Here is an 18,418-nt window from a genome sequence, read left to right as displayed (position 1 = left end):
TTAAGAAAATTAAGGCCTTTATCCGCAAAGAAGTTGAAAGGCAGCTCTCACTGGTGCTCTTCATTCATGAGCAGACCTTAACTCTGACGTCCTCCATTCGTGACATCAACAAAGGAGTTGTCGCTCAGGTGCTGTCCTCTGCCCGTGAGCAACATCTTCTGACGGCCCCACTTACATATGATGCGGTAGCTTCCATGTGCTCCCGAGGAGGGTCAGTGCCACCTATCCAGCGTTCTGTGGGCCATACTCTTCCTCCTTTTCTCAATTACTGGTCTAACACAGCTCCCGTAATCCCATAGAGAACGCTTGACAATAGCCCCGTATGCTTCCCCTGTAGGTACCCCGGACACGTCGCCAGGCAGTGCCGCCACTTGGTTCAGACCTTCAATGACCGCTAACGAGTGTCTTACGTCTCTGGTGAATCCGACGAACCTTATGCTCCTTCCGCCGCGCCGAAACCTACCACGCTGATCGCCGCCCTCGATTAGAACATACCCGTCCATCATCCCCTCGTCACCGATAGCCGTCGCCGATGCGTTCACGACCACCAACCGAAGAGAGAAACTAGACGACGCAGTTCCCTAGACAAGAACTGAGCAACTTCAAGTTTTCCCAAGTCCTCAGTCTTCTTCTAGTAATGTCACTTACTTCTTAGTCAAAAATGTCGCAACAGTCACTCTTGTCGATAACGGTGCCACTGTATCTGTAAATGATGCCGAATTGTGTCGCTCAGTTCGTAAAGTCGCGACGCCTCTTTTTGGATTGTCGCTTCAAACAGCAAGTGCCCAGCTCCTTCAACCGACCGCAGCGTGTACAGCGCATGTGACCATTCATGACATTGTGTACACAATAGAACTTATTGCGCTTTCTTCATGCTCCCACGACATCATACTATGATGGGACTTTCTTTAACACCACAACGCCATATTGGGCTGTGCTTGAGTGGAGGTGGAATTCTCCTTCCTCACCGACTTGACCTCAATCGTAGAGGCAGACACCTATATGCCACCGTGCTCCTCGGCATTTGCACTGGTGTCATGCAGTGCTATATCTGACGGAACAGTCATCATCATGCCGTCTTAAAGTTTTGTTACACGAAGAGCCCTTCGGTTGCCTTTTGATGCTCTTGATTTGGCAAGAGGTTTCTCCGCATTGATCATTGACAACCTTCTTTCGACACCGCTCTCTTGCCTCGTTGGGGGTGCCTTCGTAAAGTCGAAGTAATCTACTCTGCACGTATTTACACCGTCCCCGATGAGGTATCTTCAGCAGCCATGTGTGTACTGGGTGTCTTCTCCATGCCCGCTGCAGCGTATACGGATTTATTATGCGCGTTCATCTCCAAAGATATGACATCTTCGCAGCGGTTGGAGCTCGGTACCTTACTTCAGCACTTCCGCCCTTCATTCGACGCTGCATAAGCATTACTAGGTCGTCCATTCACAGTTGAAACACCACATCGATACTGGCTCTCACTCACTGGTGCTGAAACGGCCATATCGCGTGTTGTCTACAGAACGTCGGGATTTTGCAGAGCACGTCAACGACATGCTCCGCCGAGGCGTCATTCGACAATCGCAGAGCACATGGGCTTCTCCAGTAGGAGTCTTCACGAAGAAAGATGAGTCCATCTGGTTCTGCGTCGATTTTCGGAGATTGAACTAGATCTTGCTAAAAGATGTTTACCCACTACCTCACATTGACAATGCTCCTAACTGTTTACAGGGTGCTGAATTCTTTTCCTCATTACACTTGTGGTAGGGCTACTGGAAGGTGCAAATGACTGATTCCGATCGCCTCAAAACCGCTTTTGTCACACGTGACGGCTTGCATGAATTTACCGTAATGCCTTTCGGACTGTGGAACGCGCCTGCTACATTCGAGTGAATGTTGGACAAGGTTCTGCGTAGTCTTGAATAGAACATCTGCCTATGTTACCTCGACGACGTCGTGGTGCTCACCCTTGTTTTTTCAAATCACTTGCGCCGACTTTAGCACGTGCTTACATGCTCAACTAACGCCGGTTTACAATTAAATCTCAAGAAAAGCAGATTCGTTGTATGTAAGCTCGCCATTCTAGGACACGTTATGTCGAAGGACGGCATCTTCCTGGATCCTGATAAACTGCGCGCCGTTACTGGATTTCCTAAACCCGCTTCGATCAAAGAACTTCACAGTTTTATAGGCCTATGCTCTTATTTCAGACAATCTGTTTAAAACATCGCGCCGATTATATTACCTCTGACACAACTTTTGGGTGGCACCCAAGGTATGTCGTCGTGGTCCCCAGCCTGCGACAAGGCTTTCACAGCATTGCGACGTCTCCTTATGACACCACACATTCTTTGCCACTTTGACCTCCAAGCTCCCACTGAGGTCCACATCGACGCAAGTGGCGTAGGCCTGGGTGCCGTGCTCGCACAGCGTCAGCCTGGTCACACAAAATACGTCGTGGCGTCCGCGAGTCGCACGCTCACCAAGGATGAAAGCAACTACAGCCTGACAGAAAGATGTGTTTGGCCGTTTTGTGGGTGCTTGGCAAGTGTCGTCCTTTTTATAAGGTCATTTTTGTGACGTGGACACGACCACTATGCGCTGTGTTGGCTTTCGAGGTTGAAATGCCCATCTGGTCGTCTTGCCTATTGGACCTTGAAGATCCAAGAGTGTGACATACGCGTATTTTTTTTCTTCGGGGCGCAAGCATTCCGACGCTGACGCACTTTCCCGCTCACCTTTCTTCCGGAAACCGACCAATGACCCTTCGTGTAACCGCAGGTTGGGTTCTTTTAACCTTGATAACATTGCTGCGGAACAACGTAACGACCACTGGATGGCATCTCTCCTCGACCTTCTCTCAGGTACCTCTAAATTACCACCGTCACGAACGCTCTGACGCTAAGTTTCCCATTTTGCGATTCGTGACAACCTGCTATACCGACGCAACTATGCCACTGAGGGGCGCGTATGGTTACTTTTCGTACCGCGAGCTTTCAGTTGAGAGTTCGGCTTCTTCCATACTGACCCACAGTGTGGACACCCAGGAGTTTTCAAGACGTATGAAAAAATTCGGCACCGATGATACTGGCGCGGTATGCATATCTTCGTTCGGAATTTCGTCCGCTTTTGCCGTGAATGCGAGCGCCACAAGTCTCCCCCGCACATCTTAGCCGGAGAACTACAACTGTCGCCATGCCCGTCCCGACCCTTCGATCGTGTCGGTATTAGTATTTATGGGCCCCACTGCCGGCTATTTCCCTTACTATCTTCTATACGGCCGATAACCCGCCCTACCCTTTGACACCTTGCTGACCTTGGTCGCAAAATATGCCAGTGAAGCCTTCGTGCGAGCCGACCACGCACGCCAACTCGCCCGCGGCCATCTCCAGGCCTCACAGGGGCACCAAAGACGGCTTTACAATTTTCAGCATCAAAACGTGCACTTTTCATTTTTACCGGGTTCCTTTGTCCTTCTCTGCCCCCCCCCCCCCAGGGCGTGTAGGTCTTTCTTCAAACCTGCTGTCACGCTACACTGGACCATACAGCGTCGTTCGTCAGATGACTGACGTTACATATCAGATCGTTCCAGCCGATCTAACGCCATAATCGTCAGTATAGAGGGACATCATGCACATAGCTTAACTCAAGCCTTATCACCTTCTTTCCACCCCATGCGAGTGGCTCAAGCACAAAAAGGTGCTTCTACCGCCGGGGGGTTATGACACACAACAGCCGCCGCAGCCTTGCTGCATGGAAGAGAAAGACGAGAATGGCTGCTGGTTGTTCATGAACTGGCGCCATTGTTTTCGCCGAGCTCTGTGCAGCGCATATAGTTTAATAAATAGTTTACTCGTAACAATATTCTGGGTTTCAAGTTTCTTCGAAAATGTAAATACAGATTTTGTTAGAGCGTCGGCTATGATATTTTATGACTCCGCCTCACTCCTGTGTAATCATGGCAAGTATTTGTTATTGTAATCATGGCAAGTGAAATGTATATACCTGTCCGAAACAGATATTGCACTGGTAATACTGCAGTTTTTGCTGTTGTGTTTTGTGCCCTACTTTCTACGCAAAACTGGTAAATGTGTAAAACCTTAGTTTTTTTACTAAAACACTTACCTGAGATTCACTGACGACAACACTGTCCAAAGTTGGGGGACTGAAAGGCTGAAAAGAGAATTGCATGACATTTAAAACACGGTTGCAAATTCGAAAATATAAGCAGAATCTGTATTTAGACCAGGCACTTGAAAAGAAGCAGCTATTAGTGGAGAACAACCAATATTATGCACAAAAGCCTCAGTACATAAGTAGGATTCAACCCTATGAATATCGACAGAAAATGAAGTCAAGAAAAGCAGAAGAAATGATAGTTGCAGTGTTGTGTGTTGTAGTACCTTTGAAAGTGATGTGAAGATAGAAAAGTGGGTGAGACTACGGCTTGACGACGGCGGACGGCACCTTCAGCAACAGATTATACACTCGATTCTTCACCAAACAAGCTACACTATTGGTGACCTTTTGGTACACTTTATCGACTACTTATGTTCATGCGAACGTGCGAGTCAGCGCAACACTTCGCCAAGACGAAGTTGGCGGAACACTCTATTTTGGCCAGCTGGCGTCACGGATTACAAGACATGTCTTATTGAGTGGACAGGTGACCAGTAAACGCCAGCGTACAACTTGAAGTAATCATCTCAGCAAGGACGAGCCTGGACGAATACCTGAAGACTGCCTTTCTTTTGCAGGGTAGTACCCTACTGAAAACCAGCAAATTATGAAGCCAAGGAAGGTATAAAGGGTTAATGGTGATGCTCTAAATGCGTCGTAATATTACTCGTAGTAACACATCACAAACTTAATAATAAATTACCGTGCACAAAACGATATGTTGCTGCCAGCATAGAACAAGCTGCATCTTGCGGATTACACCTCTGATGATCTAACAAATATTATGTGGTGTCGCTCATCTTCCAAGCCATGTGATGAGATATTTGTGTACATGTAAACCTCGAAGTACTAGTCAACGTTACTCTGAACCAATGCAGCAAGTTAGAACACTTCTAGCAGTTATGACTCACGTTATTTTTAGAGAGCTTACGGCTGAGGAATGAACCCTAGCATACCGTCTGAAGGCATCGAATCTTCTTGATTGAGACCATCACTGGGAGTGAATGAGGGAACCCAACTTTGAGGGAACTTCACAATGAAGCCTCGTCTGTGTCACACCACCCTATAGTACACGCGAGACAGTAGCGAGTACGTAATTAGAAGGTTTCGAATTCGGTCACTGGCAATGAATGTTTTCTTTTTGTTGACTATATTTTTTTTCTCATTTGTATCACTGTAGGGCTTCATTGAAAGGTGCAGCTTCATCTGTATGGAACCCCGTAAGCTATACGTGCCATATTTTATAGTGCTCGAAAACAAAAGCAGTAGCATAATACAACCTATCAGGTGTTAGCCACAGACCATATATGTTTGTCCTTCGCTGCATTCATAATGCTTCATTCACAGTTCAGGCAACTAGAGAGTATGAAAATACCAGAAACACGATAATACTAACGTTGTTCAAGTTTACAAATTCGATGGACCGAGAAAGAGAATGTACCGGCAGAAACATGTTTCGTGAACGAAATGGGCACTTTTTTAGGTTCGGAAACTACTGGTGGGTGCAGAAGTACTCTGCAATCTCAATCAGTTTATTGTGCCTTTCAGTGCTTCAACTGAAACATCAGCTATATTTATAGAACCATATATTACAATATATTATTTTCACAAGTGATGGTCCATGTCGCATACACTTGAGAGAGCAGGTTGATCAAAATAACCTTGGCTGTGCTGCAGATCGACGAAGCCTATACGCACATAAGTATGCACACGCAGTGCCACGGACACTCCTAAGCGTGTCTGCGGTGAATAAGTGCCGCCAGATAAAACTGGAGTGGGAAAATGCACACAGAGATCGTCTTGCAAGCTTCTCAGGGCAATATGCGCCAAAGTAATGTTCACCATTGTCCACATGCCACGCCGGCCCTACGCTTTACGGAAGCTTATCCATTCACTTATATTTTTTCTTTGCTTCTTTACGTTACGGACCCCAACTATTGATCGAATTATCTGCCTAATTCTACCTTTCCGTGTTTATATTCTTGAACGCCTACCTGAGATCGGAAGCACACGCCACTGGTGTGCGCGAGAACGGCATTGCGATGCAAAGGGCCTCGTTTGTGAAGCTCTTAGACCTCCGATTTTTCATTCTTGTTCATTCGTTGCTCTACAGAGATATTTAATGATCATCCATCGCTGAAGGACGACTGAAACAGTGGCGGTTTTATATTCAAAAGGCATTGCCAACTAGTACAGCTGACCTTCCCTGTGCCCCCGTTTATGAACACGGAAGCACACAATATCGCCGTGGCGAAAAAAAAAACACAAAAAGGTGGACGTGCCCACTGTTGTCAGACCACAAAGCATTCATAATATCTCCCATTGCTACTGCACAGAAAAATATTACAATCAACGTCATCTATACTTCTCTTGGATTCATTACTCGCAGGTTTATATCAGAGTTGTGGTGTATAAAAGCATTAACCGTCAAAATATAATTCTTCTTTGCCTAACTAATTTTTTACTGGTAAATAATGCAAGAATTATAATGCTTTAGTTATTTCAAGAAAAAATTTGCAACATTTTTAAAGATACACTGAATGGATGCTCCACAGAGCGCATGTAATGGCAACTTTCCACTACGAATGAGCTTCCTCTCGTGAGAACTCTCTGAATAGTGATGTTTTTCTAATACTCAAAAATTTGGACTCCTTGCGCTTATTTCATTTCTCTTGCTCGGTTGTTTTTAGCTTCCCGCTTCATATCCTTCGATAAGTAAGCGTTAGAAATGTGACATGTGACTACTACTAAAAAGCTTAAGAAGCTGCCTATATATATATATATATATATATATATATATATATATATATATATATATATATATATATATATATATATATATATATATATATATATATATATAAGGAAAAGAAGTGTATACCAAAGGGCTCGCTTTTCCGTCTTTTGACACATTATTATTGAGATCTAACAGAAGTAATGCCGTGGAATATATAGGGGGAAGTTATATAAACAAACGGAATTTAAATAGGAAGAAAGAAAAGTGGCTGAAAAATTAACCAGCCGTGAGCAGGAATCGATCCTACGACCTTCGAATAACGCGTTTGATGCTCTAACCACTGAGCTATCACAGCCGCCTTCCCTACATTCACTTTTTGGGGTTTTTATAAGGATCTAGAGGTAGGAGTGTCAATCAGCGCCATCTGTAAGTCAAGCGGCGAGTGTGAAACACCCTTTTTTTATGCGCATGTGTGGCGTCACGTAGCACGTGAACTTAATACGAGCGGGCAGCTGACCAATAGTCCCTCGTATACAACCTAATGACAGCATGTCTGTCAGTACGATACCCTCGTTAATGAATATTATTCATTATGACCCCTGTTAATGAATATTTTTCGAATATTAGTCATTAACGAGGGTCTCGTAATGGCAGACTTGGTGTCATTAGGTTGTATACAAGGGACTATTGGTCAGCTGCCCACTCGTAACAAGTTCACATGCTACGTGACGCCACACATGCGCATAAAAAGGGTGTTTCACACTCGCCGCTTGAATTATAGATGGTGCTGACTGACACTCCTACTTCTAAATTGACAGATAAACCCAAAAAAGTGGATGGAGGGAAGACCGTGTGAAAGCTCAGTGGTTAAAGCATAGAACGCGTTATTCGAAGGTCGTACGTTCGATTCCTGCTCACGGCTGGTTATTTTTTCACCCACTTTCTTTCTTCTTATTTACATCGCATTTGTTCGTATAACATCGCCTATACATTCCTTGGCCTTAATGTTTGTTCGATCTCATATATATATATATATATATATATATATATATATATATATATATATATATATATATATATATATATATATATATATATATATATATATATATATATATATTCGTAGAAAAGAAGACGCACGTACGAAGTGATTTTATTGACGTTTCGGCCGCGAGTGCGGCCTTCATCAGAATACAATTTATGGCACGAGTGCTCTTTATATAAATTGACCTATCAATAAGATACAATTATGAAAACCGGCATGAAAGGTGCTATATGGACAAATATATATGCAAGTCACACAATTTGAAGGGCACCAGATACACGAGTAAAAAGATATCGTTTCCATGCGCGAGCACGTGGCGAGCACGTTGTTAACAAATAAAAGATAAAACGCATAAAAGAAAAAGCACATAACATGTAGAGTAGTCCGACCGGTAATAGAAAGGGGAAAAAGAAGAAAAAATAATAAAATATTAACTAAAAATCACAAAGACGTTACAAAGGTGCTTCTTAATCAACCGATACAGACAATGTAGTGCGACTTGCTGAGCAAGGTTGAAAAAATATGGACAGGGTGATACAGGTTACGCAGATAGGCAACTAAGTTTTCCTACGTTTTTATTCACACCAGATGCGACGGCGTCGAACATATAGATGAGGATTGATTCACGGGCTTCTCTATCATAATTTGTGCGGAAACCAGATTCTAGTAATGTGTCCTGTAGATTTTCAAAATAGTGGTCAGGGAGGTGCACGTGTCTTGAAATAGGCAAGTGGGGCAAGGTGTTACATGAGATTTATGGTTGTTAAAGCGCAGTCTAAAAGGCCCTTATGTTTGACCAATGTACTGTATTTCACATAGCGCACATTCTATCATGTATATCACGTTATTAGAATCGCAGTCAAGATTGCCTTTGATTTTTAAGGAAAAGTTGGAACCTGTACTAGTGAATTGTTGGCATGTGCGCATGTACGGGCATACTTTGCATCGCAGTTTTCGGCAAGGATGGCACCCGATCTTGTCAGGACTGTCTGCTTTCGACGATGATGACTATGAGAGTATGTCTCGGATAGATATAGCTTTGCGATACACTGCTTTAGATGGTTCGGTGAAAATGGTTTTTATGCGTTCACTTTGCATTAGAATATTGCGGTGCTTTCTCAGCCCATTCGAAACACGTGGAACTGACACAGAATGGGTAAGGACTAAGTTTGTCTGTGGTGAGGGAGTCGAGGTTTTAGCAGCGCACAACAGCATTCTACGATTATGCACGTCGGCACGTTTTATTACTTCATCAATTATTTGCGGCGGATATTTTTGTTTGACCGGAGCATTCTTTAGTGTTCTGCAATTTTTTTGAAACTCTGAATCCTCTGAGCAAATTATTTTAAAGTGGTAAGGCCTGACTGTAAGGGATGCTCTTTTTGCAATGCTTCACGTGGTTACTGCCAAAGTGCAAATACTGTTGCTGGTCTGTAGGCTCCCTGTATAGAGCAGTGGATAGCTTATCATTTACAACCAAAATGCTTACATAAAGAAAACTAAGCGTTCATGTGGAATAGGTGTGAGAAAATGATATTGATGGATGGGCATCATTAAAGTCAGATATGAAGGAAAGCAACTCCCGTTCACCATATGGCCAAATAAGAAAAATGTCATCTATGTAACGTTTATAATAAACAGGTTTTAGCGCGCGGGTTTGCAAAAGTTCACTTTCAAGCTGGCCCATGATATATTGGCGTAGTTGGGTCCAATACGCGTACCCATTGACGTGCCGCTAACTAGGACATAGTGTTGCCCTTCAAATTGAAAGTTATTTAGCTCTAAAATGAGCCTAAGCAATACTGCTAAGGTGTTGCTGTCGATAAATTTACCTGGTGATGCTGTTTCATAAGACCTGGCGAATGCCGCTTTTCCGTCGACATGCGGAATGTTGGTGTATAAAGACACAACGTCTAGCGTGACCAAAAGGAGCCTTGAGGAATAATCAGATCAATTACACCAGAAACAAAGTCGGTAGTGTCCCTTACGTAAGACGGAAGTGATGCTGGGATACTACTGATCAGAGAATCGACATAGGTGGACAATGTTTCTGTGACAGTATCTATACCTGAAATAATGGGACGCCCGGGGTGTTTTATCTTGTGTAATTTAGGCAAGAGGTAAAAATGACCGGGAACAGGACTTAGGGGAATAAGAGAATGAACATTCCGAGTACTCCGAACATTCACGCATTGAATATTATTGGGAACGTTGGTCGTCTGGTATGGATTTTAGTTGGACATCAAACATATTTTTACAGATACTTAATACAAAAATATATAACTAAGATTTCAATTTTCCCATTAAAACTATTCAAAGCGCTGCTCTCCATTGAAACTTTCTATCAAATGGTAGGAGTTTTCAGAAAAATATGCAAGTTTGTCAGAATTGCTTATTTGGGTTAAAACCAGCGCAATAGCTCCGTCATATCGGTATGTTTTCACAACAGCACTGATGTCAATAAAGGTGTCAAGGTAGAAAAAGAGAAATGTTTGTGCATCTTTTATTGTGCCGGGTTGTGCTTTTGAACAACCTCTCTGTAAATTCAAAGTCCCGTTTAGTTTTGTTAATCAATATTTGATTTATATCACGTATACTGTGACTTTTTTTCATGGAGGGTTCGGAAACATAGTTCTTATTATTCGAGGCTACTTCACATGTTAGCTCACATTCTACTGAATAACTCATACGCCACATAGAACCAAATGTTAGGGGAGAAGTTAAAGGGAGGAATAAAGCTTGAAGCTGTGGAGAATCCTTCAAATGGGAAGTGTCACTGGAGCCGAATGCTCAAGACGTACACTTGTTTTCTTCAAGGCTTGCTAGCTTAATGTTGCAGTCTCAAGGAATTTCAATAATGGAAACATTGAGTCCATTTGCACCCAATATTTACACAGTTATTGATGTCTCAAAAATAAGTACATTAAAAAAACAGGCATATACAAGCTTTCCCAGGAAACGAAGAACCTAATTAGGAAGCGTCAAATCTTGAAAGCGTCAAGTACAACAGACGAAATAGAACTGGCAGAGCTTTCGAAGTTGATTAATAGACGTAAAGTATGCGATGTAAGAAGGTATAACATGGAGAGAATTGAACACGCTCTGAAAAACGGAGAAAGCTTCAAAGCAGTGAAGAGGAAACTTGGTATAGGCAAAAGTAGGATGTATCCACTAAGGGACAAAGAAGGCAAAATAACTACCAATATGGATAGGATAGTTAAAATAGCGGAAGAGTTTTACAGAGATCTGTACAGTAGCGGAGACAACCACGACCTTAATACTATAAGAACTAGCAGTAACTCAGACGACACCGTGCCAGTAATGATAGAAGTCAGAAAAGCTTTGGAGAGTATGCAAAGAGGCAAAGCTGCTGGTGAGGATCAGGTAACATCAGATCTGCTGAAAGATGGAGGACAGATTGTGTTAGAAAAACTAGCCACCCTGTTTACGAGGTGTCTCCTGACGGGAAGGGTACCAGAGTCTTGGAAGAACGCTAACATCATCTTAATACATAAGAAAGGAGATGACAAGGACTTGAAGAATTATAGGCCGATCAGCTTGCTCTCTGTAGTGCACAAGCTATTTACATAGGTAATTGCTAACAGAGTAAAGGTTACACAGGGAGAGCAGGAAGGTAGGTCTTAAAATTAATCTGCAGAAAACGAAAGTAATGTACAACAACCTCGGAAAGGAACAGCGCTTCGAGATAGGTAATAGTGCACTTGAAGTTGTAAAAGACTATGTCTACTTAGGGCAGGTAATAACCGCAGAGCCTAACCACGAGATTGAAGTAACTAGAAGAACAAGAATGGGGTGGAGCACATTCGGCAAGCACTCTCAAATTATGACACGTAGATTGCCATTATCCCTTAAAAGGAAGGTATATAACAGCTGTATCTTGCCGGTACTTAGCTACGGAGCAGAAACCTGGAGACTCACAAAGAGGGTTCAGCTTAAATTGAGGACGACGCAGCGAGCAATGGAAAGAAAAATGGTAGGTGTAACCTTGAGAGACAAGAAGAGAGCGGAGTGGATTAGGGGACAAACGGGGGTTAAGGATATCCTAGTTGAAATAAAGAAGAGGAAATGGACATGGGCCGGGCATGTAGCGCGTAGACAGGATAACCGCTGGTCATTAAGAGTAATTAACTGGATACCCAGACAAAGAAAGCGGGTTAGGGGGAGGCAGAAGGTTAGGTGGGCAGATGAAATTAAGAAGTTTGCGGGTATAAATTGGCAGCAGCAAGCACAGGACTGGGTTAACTGGCGGAACATTGGAGAGGCCTTTGTCCTGCAGTAGACGTAGCCAGGCTGATGATGATGATGACAGCCCAACAGGTAGTGAAGTCGTCTTCATGACAGTGAACACGAGCACTACGTTGCTCGCACGTACAATCTTGTATATGGATTTTTCAAGAATTAGAATAAACTCAAGTTTTGACAAATTTATGCGGATATGGAAGTCATGGTAAATTCTGGATTCTCATTGCATGTTACAAAAGCTCTTCGTGAAGACACTGCCAATTGTTAGCAGTTTTTGAGGTCGTGAGTTGAGGAACAACACAAATTATTTATAAATGGTTACACAAGCTGTACCGCTTAGGGACAAAGTCTGTAAGAAAGGCGATAGGAAAGCCGCTGGAATCACATGTGCTTGTGTGTTTCCTTATACCATCATTTTATTGAGTGGCACCTTGTCAGCTACTGAAACATTTCGCTAGTATACGTTATACATGTAACGTTCCAAAATATTGCTATCGTGGTAGTTTCGTCTTTCCTGTGTTAGCTTGTATCACATTCACTTCAATTTCCTCTATTTTCGCTGAATTGTCATGCGGTTTTACACGCACTTGTCTTACTGTTGCAAATCACTTCGTCAGGACAGGGATACGTAATGAAACAAATTTAAAACTTACTTGTAGCATATAGGCCTGTCGTCCTTTATTCGCCGCGTTTTTTTTTTAAATTTAAACTTGTCGCAGAGCGTTTTGTACAAAAACTTTGATGCTATCTCTCCTTTATTGTTATTTAGTGTTTTTTTGTTCGTGACGGCTATGCTATTCTCATAACCAATAAATTGTACATCAGAAACAACTCCGTTTGTTGCACCGGCGTTGTTTGTACAGCATTCAATGTATGCCATAGAGTCACTATGCATTGCGCATCTTGAAATTAAATGATTACAATTAACGCAAAAGTACTTGCCGGAGCAATTCTGAATCCTGCAGCTCCCAGGGGGCTTCCAGGCTGGAAAGGAAATGACATAGTAATGAACACAGTTGAATAGAAACATATGCAAGCTCTCACCTGATGTGAATGTCATGAATCAGGCTAAAACTTTCAATGAGTCATGACAAGTGTCTTGTGGCCAAAAGCTGATATTTACATCACGAATTTCGATGAATAGCTAAAAACCAACTTCAGATTATGGCACCTGATCACCCACAAGGTTTGCGCACACTGTCTTATACGCTGCGCCTTCAAGACTCCCGTCTCTAAAGAATGTCGAATGGTAGCTACAAAACAATGAAATGCGGATGTCCTAAAGGAGAAAGTTTTATGCCAAGCTTCCGAACAGCGATACTGGTCATATAGAAAATATATAATTAAGGTACTTTGCACTTGTAATGACCAGACTTGTGTCCAAGAAAAGTATTAGGAACTCACCTGTGTCTACTGCGCCCTCCATAGATCTCTACTTCGAGCCGATTTCACAAGTAGCTTCCGAAACAGTTGAGGTCCGTCACAATACACGAAAACGATGTTCTTGTATAAGTGACACTTACGCTTTTCATAAAGCGCTGGTGCTTCCTTAAGTTGCATAGGCCAAGAGAGCTTTGTTATTCGCTTAGAAAGTGCTTAGTGTACTGTTCATTGCCGCATTAAATCAGCTTGCCATTCTCTATATCGAGAGCCAAGCGTAAAGTCTTCAATAAGGCAACAGAAGTTATGAAACTCGCAGCACCACGAAGCTCACACGCGTTGTTGACTATTACAAGTAACTGCTGACCCGCAGGTCGCGGGTTCAAATCCCGGCTGCGGCGGCTGCATTTCCGATGGAGGCGGAAAGGTCGTAGGCCCGTGTGCTCAGATTTGGGTGCACGTTAAAGAACCCCAGGTGGTCAAAATTTCCGGAGCCCTCCACTACGGCGTTTCTCATAATCATACGGTGGTTTTGGGACGTTAAACCCCACAAATCATCATCGACTATTACAAGTAACAATTTTCGATGTTTGAAATAGAATCTAACCAGTAGATATGGCATGCACCTCAGCAGGTTATTGCTTATCTGAGAAAAAAAAACAAGCACGAAAATTCAATCCTTCATTGTGTAAGCATAGGCAGCTTTTTTATGCAATGATTTAAGTACTTCTTGACCTCAATGAAAAAAAATAAAAATGTATTCCAAATGTGAAAATGTTTATGCCTTATGTGATTTTGATATCATTGAGTGCATGGTCCAGGTATTGATAATTTATGATATTTTTACTGTTTTAAGTCATTTCCATTCATCTCATAGTTAGATTCCTTTTTATTAGCGTTTCTCTTTGTATTTATTTATTTACATATACTGCTAATCCCATTTGGGATTTTAGCAGGAAGGGCATTTCATAGAATGTGAACAATAAAAAATTGCCCGCAGCTTCCCTCGGGGGAACACTGAGGAGGATGCGGACCATATAATTGGTTAACGGGGTGTTAAAGTGCGACTTACTTGGGTCGATGGCTAAATTGGTTAACGTGGTTGTGAAATGGGGTGTTAAATTGCGACTTACTTGGGTCGATGGCTAAATTGGTTAACGTGGTTGTAGGAGGGGGTGTTAAATGAGTGAACACGTACACACGTATGCGAAAGGGCGGCGCTGGTCGAAGGGACGTCGATCATTGTGTTTGTGGATTCGTTGGAATTCATTTCACCGCGACCTTGGACGTCAACGCGCCGTACAAACCAACCGATGAGCGGCAACTGAGCGAGCGAGCGCCGACCTTGAGTATATATACAGCACGACGGCGCATGCACTGTCAGCTGTTGAATGTTCTCGAAGCGCGACGCCACATGCGCGTCCACTGGAGAATCAGGAGAATTGTAGATGTCGAACGCGGTGTGTAGAGGAGGAAGGGTGCACAGATGGTGGAGGAGTGAAGCGCGCGCGGTGTGTAGAGGAGGAAGGGATGCACAGATGGTGGAAGAGTGGGCGACGGCGCGACGGCGCATGCGCGCGCGTCAGCTGTCGAATGTTCGAGAAGCGGTGCGGACGGCGCACTACAAGGCGCGAGTATAAGATGCTCCGCATCTAAAAGAAAAAAACAAATCATTTGGGCTTTCAAATTATAACACATACATACACGAAGGGAATACATGTGGAGGGCTAGGCACTTTTTAGCACATGGTAATTGTTTGAAAAAGGAATGAACAGTAAAGGCGTAACATAATTTGCATCGTACCTAGTGTGACGAGCATGACAAACAAGTCCCGCAGTATATAGAATAAAACAACAATCAAGGTTCATACTTGTACCTATGACAACCTGACAACAACTACCTTCTTTTATCGATTTAACAAAAACACAAAATTCGTACAGAACACGAGTAATTCAGAGAGTCTGCAATGTAGACGGGTTATTCGTTGTCGCCTTGTAAACGCTCTTTTACTGCCGCGGTAAAATTATCCAGTGAAGTACAGTGAAGTATAGAAGGTCTCAGCCGGTCCCATTCCCTTATTGTCAATGGGAAGAATGAATATTTAAATGAATCTGTGTGAAATGAGCACTCGTCAAGCATTTCAGAATGTGTGTGACGTGTCAGTCTTGTTTGTGCAATAGAAATGTATTTGAATGTATTATTCTTTATCTCTCCATGTATCAGTTGGTAAATGAACCGTAGTCGTGCTAACTTGGCTCTGTTTTGAAGAGTTAGGATTCCAGCTTTTTTAATAAGTTCAGTGAGTGAGTCAGAAAAGCGATACTTATTGTATATAAACCTAATTGCTTTCCTCTCAATTCCTTCTAACTTGTTAATTTTGGTGACAGAAAATGGGAACCAAACAATATTGGCATAGTCTAACACAGGTCTGACGAACGTTTTGTACGCAATTAGTTTTGTTTCGGCAGGAGCTAATCGAAGGCGTCGTCTAAGGAACATCAAGCGCCGTAACGCAGCTGAGGTTACTATGGATATGTGGGAGTCTCACCTGAGATCCGGGGTTATTGTTAGGCCGAGGTATTTATGTTCGTAAACTCCTAGCAGGGGAATGTTATTAATGATGTAGGGGAAAGTAGACCTGTTTTTTTTTCTAGTTATTGTCAGAAGAGCAGATTTTTTGGCGTTATATGTCATTTTCCAATCATCGCACCATTTTGACACGGTTTCTAGGGCATTGTTTAGCGCTATATGATCTTCGTGGGAGTTAATTTCATTGTACAGTATGCAATCGTCGGCAAAAAGCTTTATGGTAACAGGAATATTCAGCGGTAAGTCATATAGCGCTAAACAAAAATATAAGAAACAGCAAAGGTGCTAGGACGCTGCCTTGAGGTACTCCGGAAGTTACTGCTGCTATAGAGGAAGTTTCATTACTTATCTCGACGTACTGTGTCCTATGAGATAGGTAATTTTTAATCCAGCGAACAACCGAGCAGTTTCCTATAGCTGACTGAAGTTTCTTAATTTTTTGTGTGAGACACGATCGAAAGCTTTTGAAAAGTCTAGTAGGATGAGGTCAAGTTGTTTTTTGTTATCAATGCTCGAAGACAAGTCATGTATCAGTTCAGCTAGCTGAGTTACTGTCGATAGGCCTCCACGAAACACATGTTGGGAAGGTGACAAAAAGCGTTTTTGCTCGAGGTAAGTGGTCAAATGTTTAGAAATTATGTGTTCCAAAATTTTGCATACTGTGCATGTTAAAGATATTGGTCTGTAGTTTGATTCATCATTTGTGTTATCGCATTTAGGTATCGGGAATATTTTTGCCTTCTTCCATTCTTTTGGGACAGTACCTGTGAGGAGGGATTTGTTGTAGATGACATATAAATACTTTGCTATTCATTCGGCATACCTTTTCAGGAATTGGTTTGGAATCTTGTCAGGGCCAGGGCTTTTTTTTATGTCAGGACTTAGCAAGAGGTTGAGTACGCCTGCTTCAGTTACAGAGACTGGTTCGAGGTGATTTTCGTCACATGAGTCAAGATGGGGTAGTTTACCATCATCGATAGTGAAAACAGATGTAAAGTACGTGTTTAAAGACTCTGCTGTTGTGCGGTTTGTTCCCGTGATCGGTTTGTCAGTACGTTTTTTAGGGTTAAGATACTCCCTGAATTTTTTTGGCGCGTTTTGAATAAAGCTCAATAGAACGTTTTTAAAATAGTGACATTTCGCCATCTTATTTTAGATTTCATTTCAACTATAGCAGTGAAAAGTGAATTCCTAGAAGGATTAGGTTTATGCTTTAGCGATTTCCTGTCTTTTAACCCTGCGTTTGGCATGAATAACGTCTCGCGTTATCCATGGGTTATGCTTATTAGTTCTTTTTGTTTTTACTGGTACGTAATTGTGAAGGCAGTGTAGTACAATGTTTTTTTAAATAATTGCCACACTGTAACTATATCGGTGGAGGGATGACTCGAATCCTTTACGAATGACTCTAATTGAAAGGAAAGACAATCAATTATAGTTGTATCGTCAGCGTTTGCAAAGTCCGCTAATGTGGTCCATGATACTGAATCAGTTTTACTTCTTTGAATGTGGGAGGTACATAGAACTAGTTTGTGGTCTGATATACCGGTCATTATTTCAATTTTAGAGTCATGTGTTGGAAAATGGTCGCTTGTAAAAATCAGGTCAAGTATGCTTGATTTCGTTCCTTGAACACGTGTTGGCTCTTTCACGATCTGGCTGACGTTAAAAGACAACATTATATCAAAAAGTATTTCCGAGCGTGCGCATTGGAATCGCAATGTTTCCCAGTTAATAGTCGGGAGATTGAAATCCCCCAACAAGATAACCCTTGCACCAGCAACATGTCGTTGCATGTAGCCATGCAGGGCTTGCAAGCTATCTGTTCCGGAATTGGGGTTCAGATAAACACATCCTACAATAGCGTTATGTGAACCAAACATCAGTTTACAGAATATTGCCTCTACATCGAAAGCTTCAGGCATAACAATGTAAGGTATTTTTTTGTTAATAAGGATGGCCACGCCTCCTCCACGTGTTGCTCTATCTTTCCGTACGATAACATAGCCGGGCGGTGTAATTTCAAAATTCATAACGTCGTGTGTGAGCCATGTTTCGGTTATTGCTAAGAAGTCGAGCTTCATGCAAAGCAGTAACGATTCAACAGCCTCGGATTTATTTAGAATGCTTCGTGCGTTCACATTGGCAAAGACTATGGTTTGGCGGGTTGATTTGGGTGCCGAGGGCGTAGTGACGGTGCTTCGACTCGCTGCTTTTTTTTTCAATTGAAG

The 18,418-nt window shown here is 42.6% G+C and overlaps 1 protein-coding gene across 5 annotated transcripts in view; it reads right to left on the bottom strand.

Moving 5' to 3' along the window:
* The window catches only part of LOC142765408 (uncharacterized), a 228,458-nt gene that overhangs the window by 81,912 nt on the left and 128,128 nt on the right, over nt 1-18,418 (bottom strand). For all 5 annotated transcript variants that reach the window (XM_075866375.1, XM_075866377.1, XM_075866376.1 and 2 more), the window contains 2 exons: nt 13,161-13,202; nt 4,120-4,167 (listed from right to left, as the gene is read on the bottom strand). In XM_075866375.1, the coding sequence (XP_075722490.1) occupies nt 4,120-4,167; nt 13,161-13,202 (90 nt within the window). The remainder of the gene's footprint in view (nt 1-4,119; nt 4,168-13,160; nt 13,203-18,418) is intronic.

Source organism: Rhipicephalus microplus, chromosome 6 (genome assembly GCF_043290135.1).
Source record: "Rhipicephalus microplus isolate Deutch F79 chromosome 6, USDA_Rmic, whole genome shotgun sequence".
Taxonomy (NCBI): domain Eukaryota; kingdom Metazoa; phylum Arthropoda; class Arachnida; order Ixodida; family Ixodidae; genus Rhipicephalus; species Rhipicephalus microplus.
This window is presented reverse-complemented; position numbering and strand designations above follow the sequence as displayed.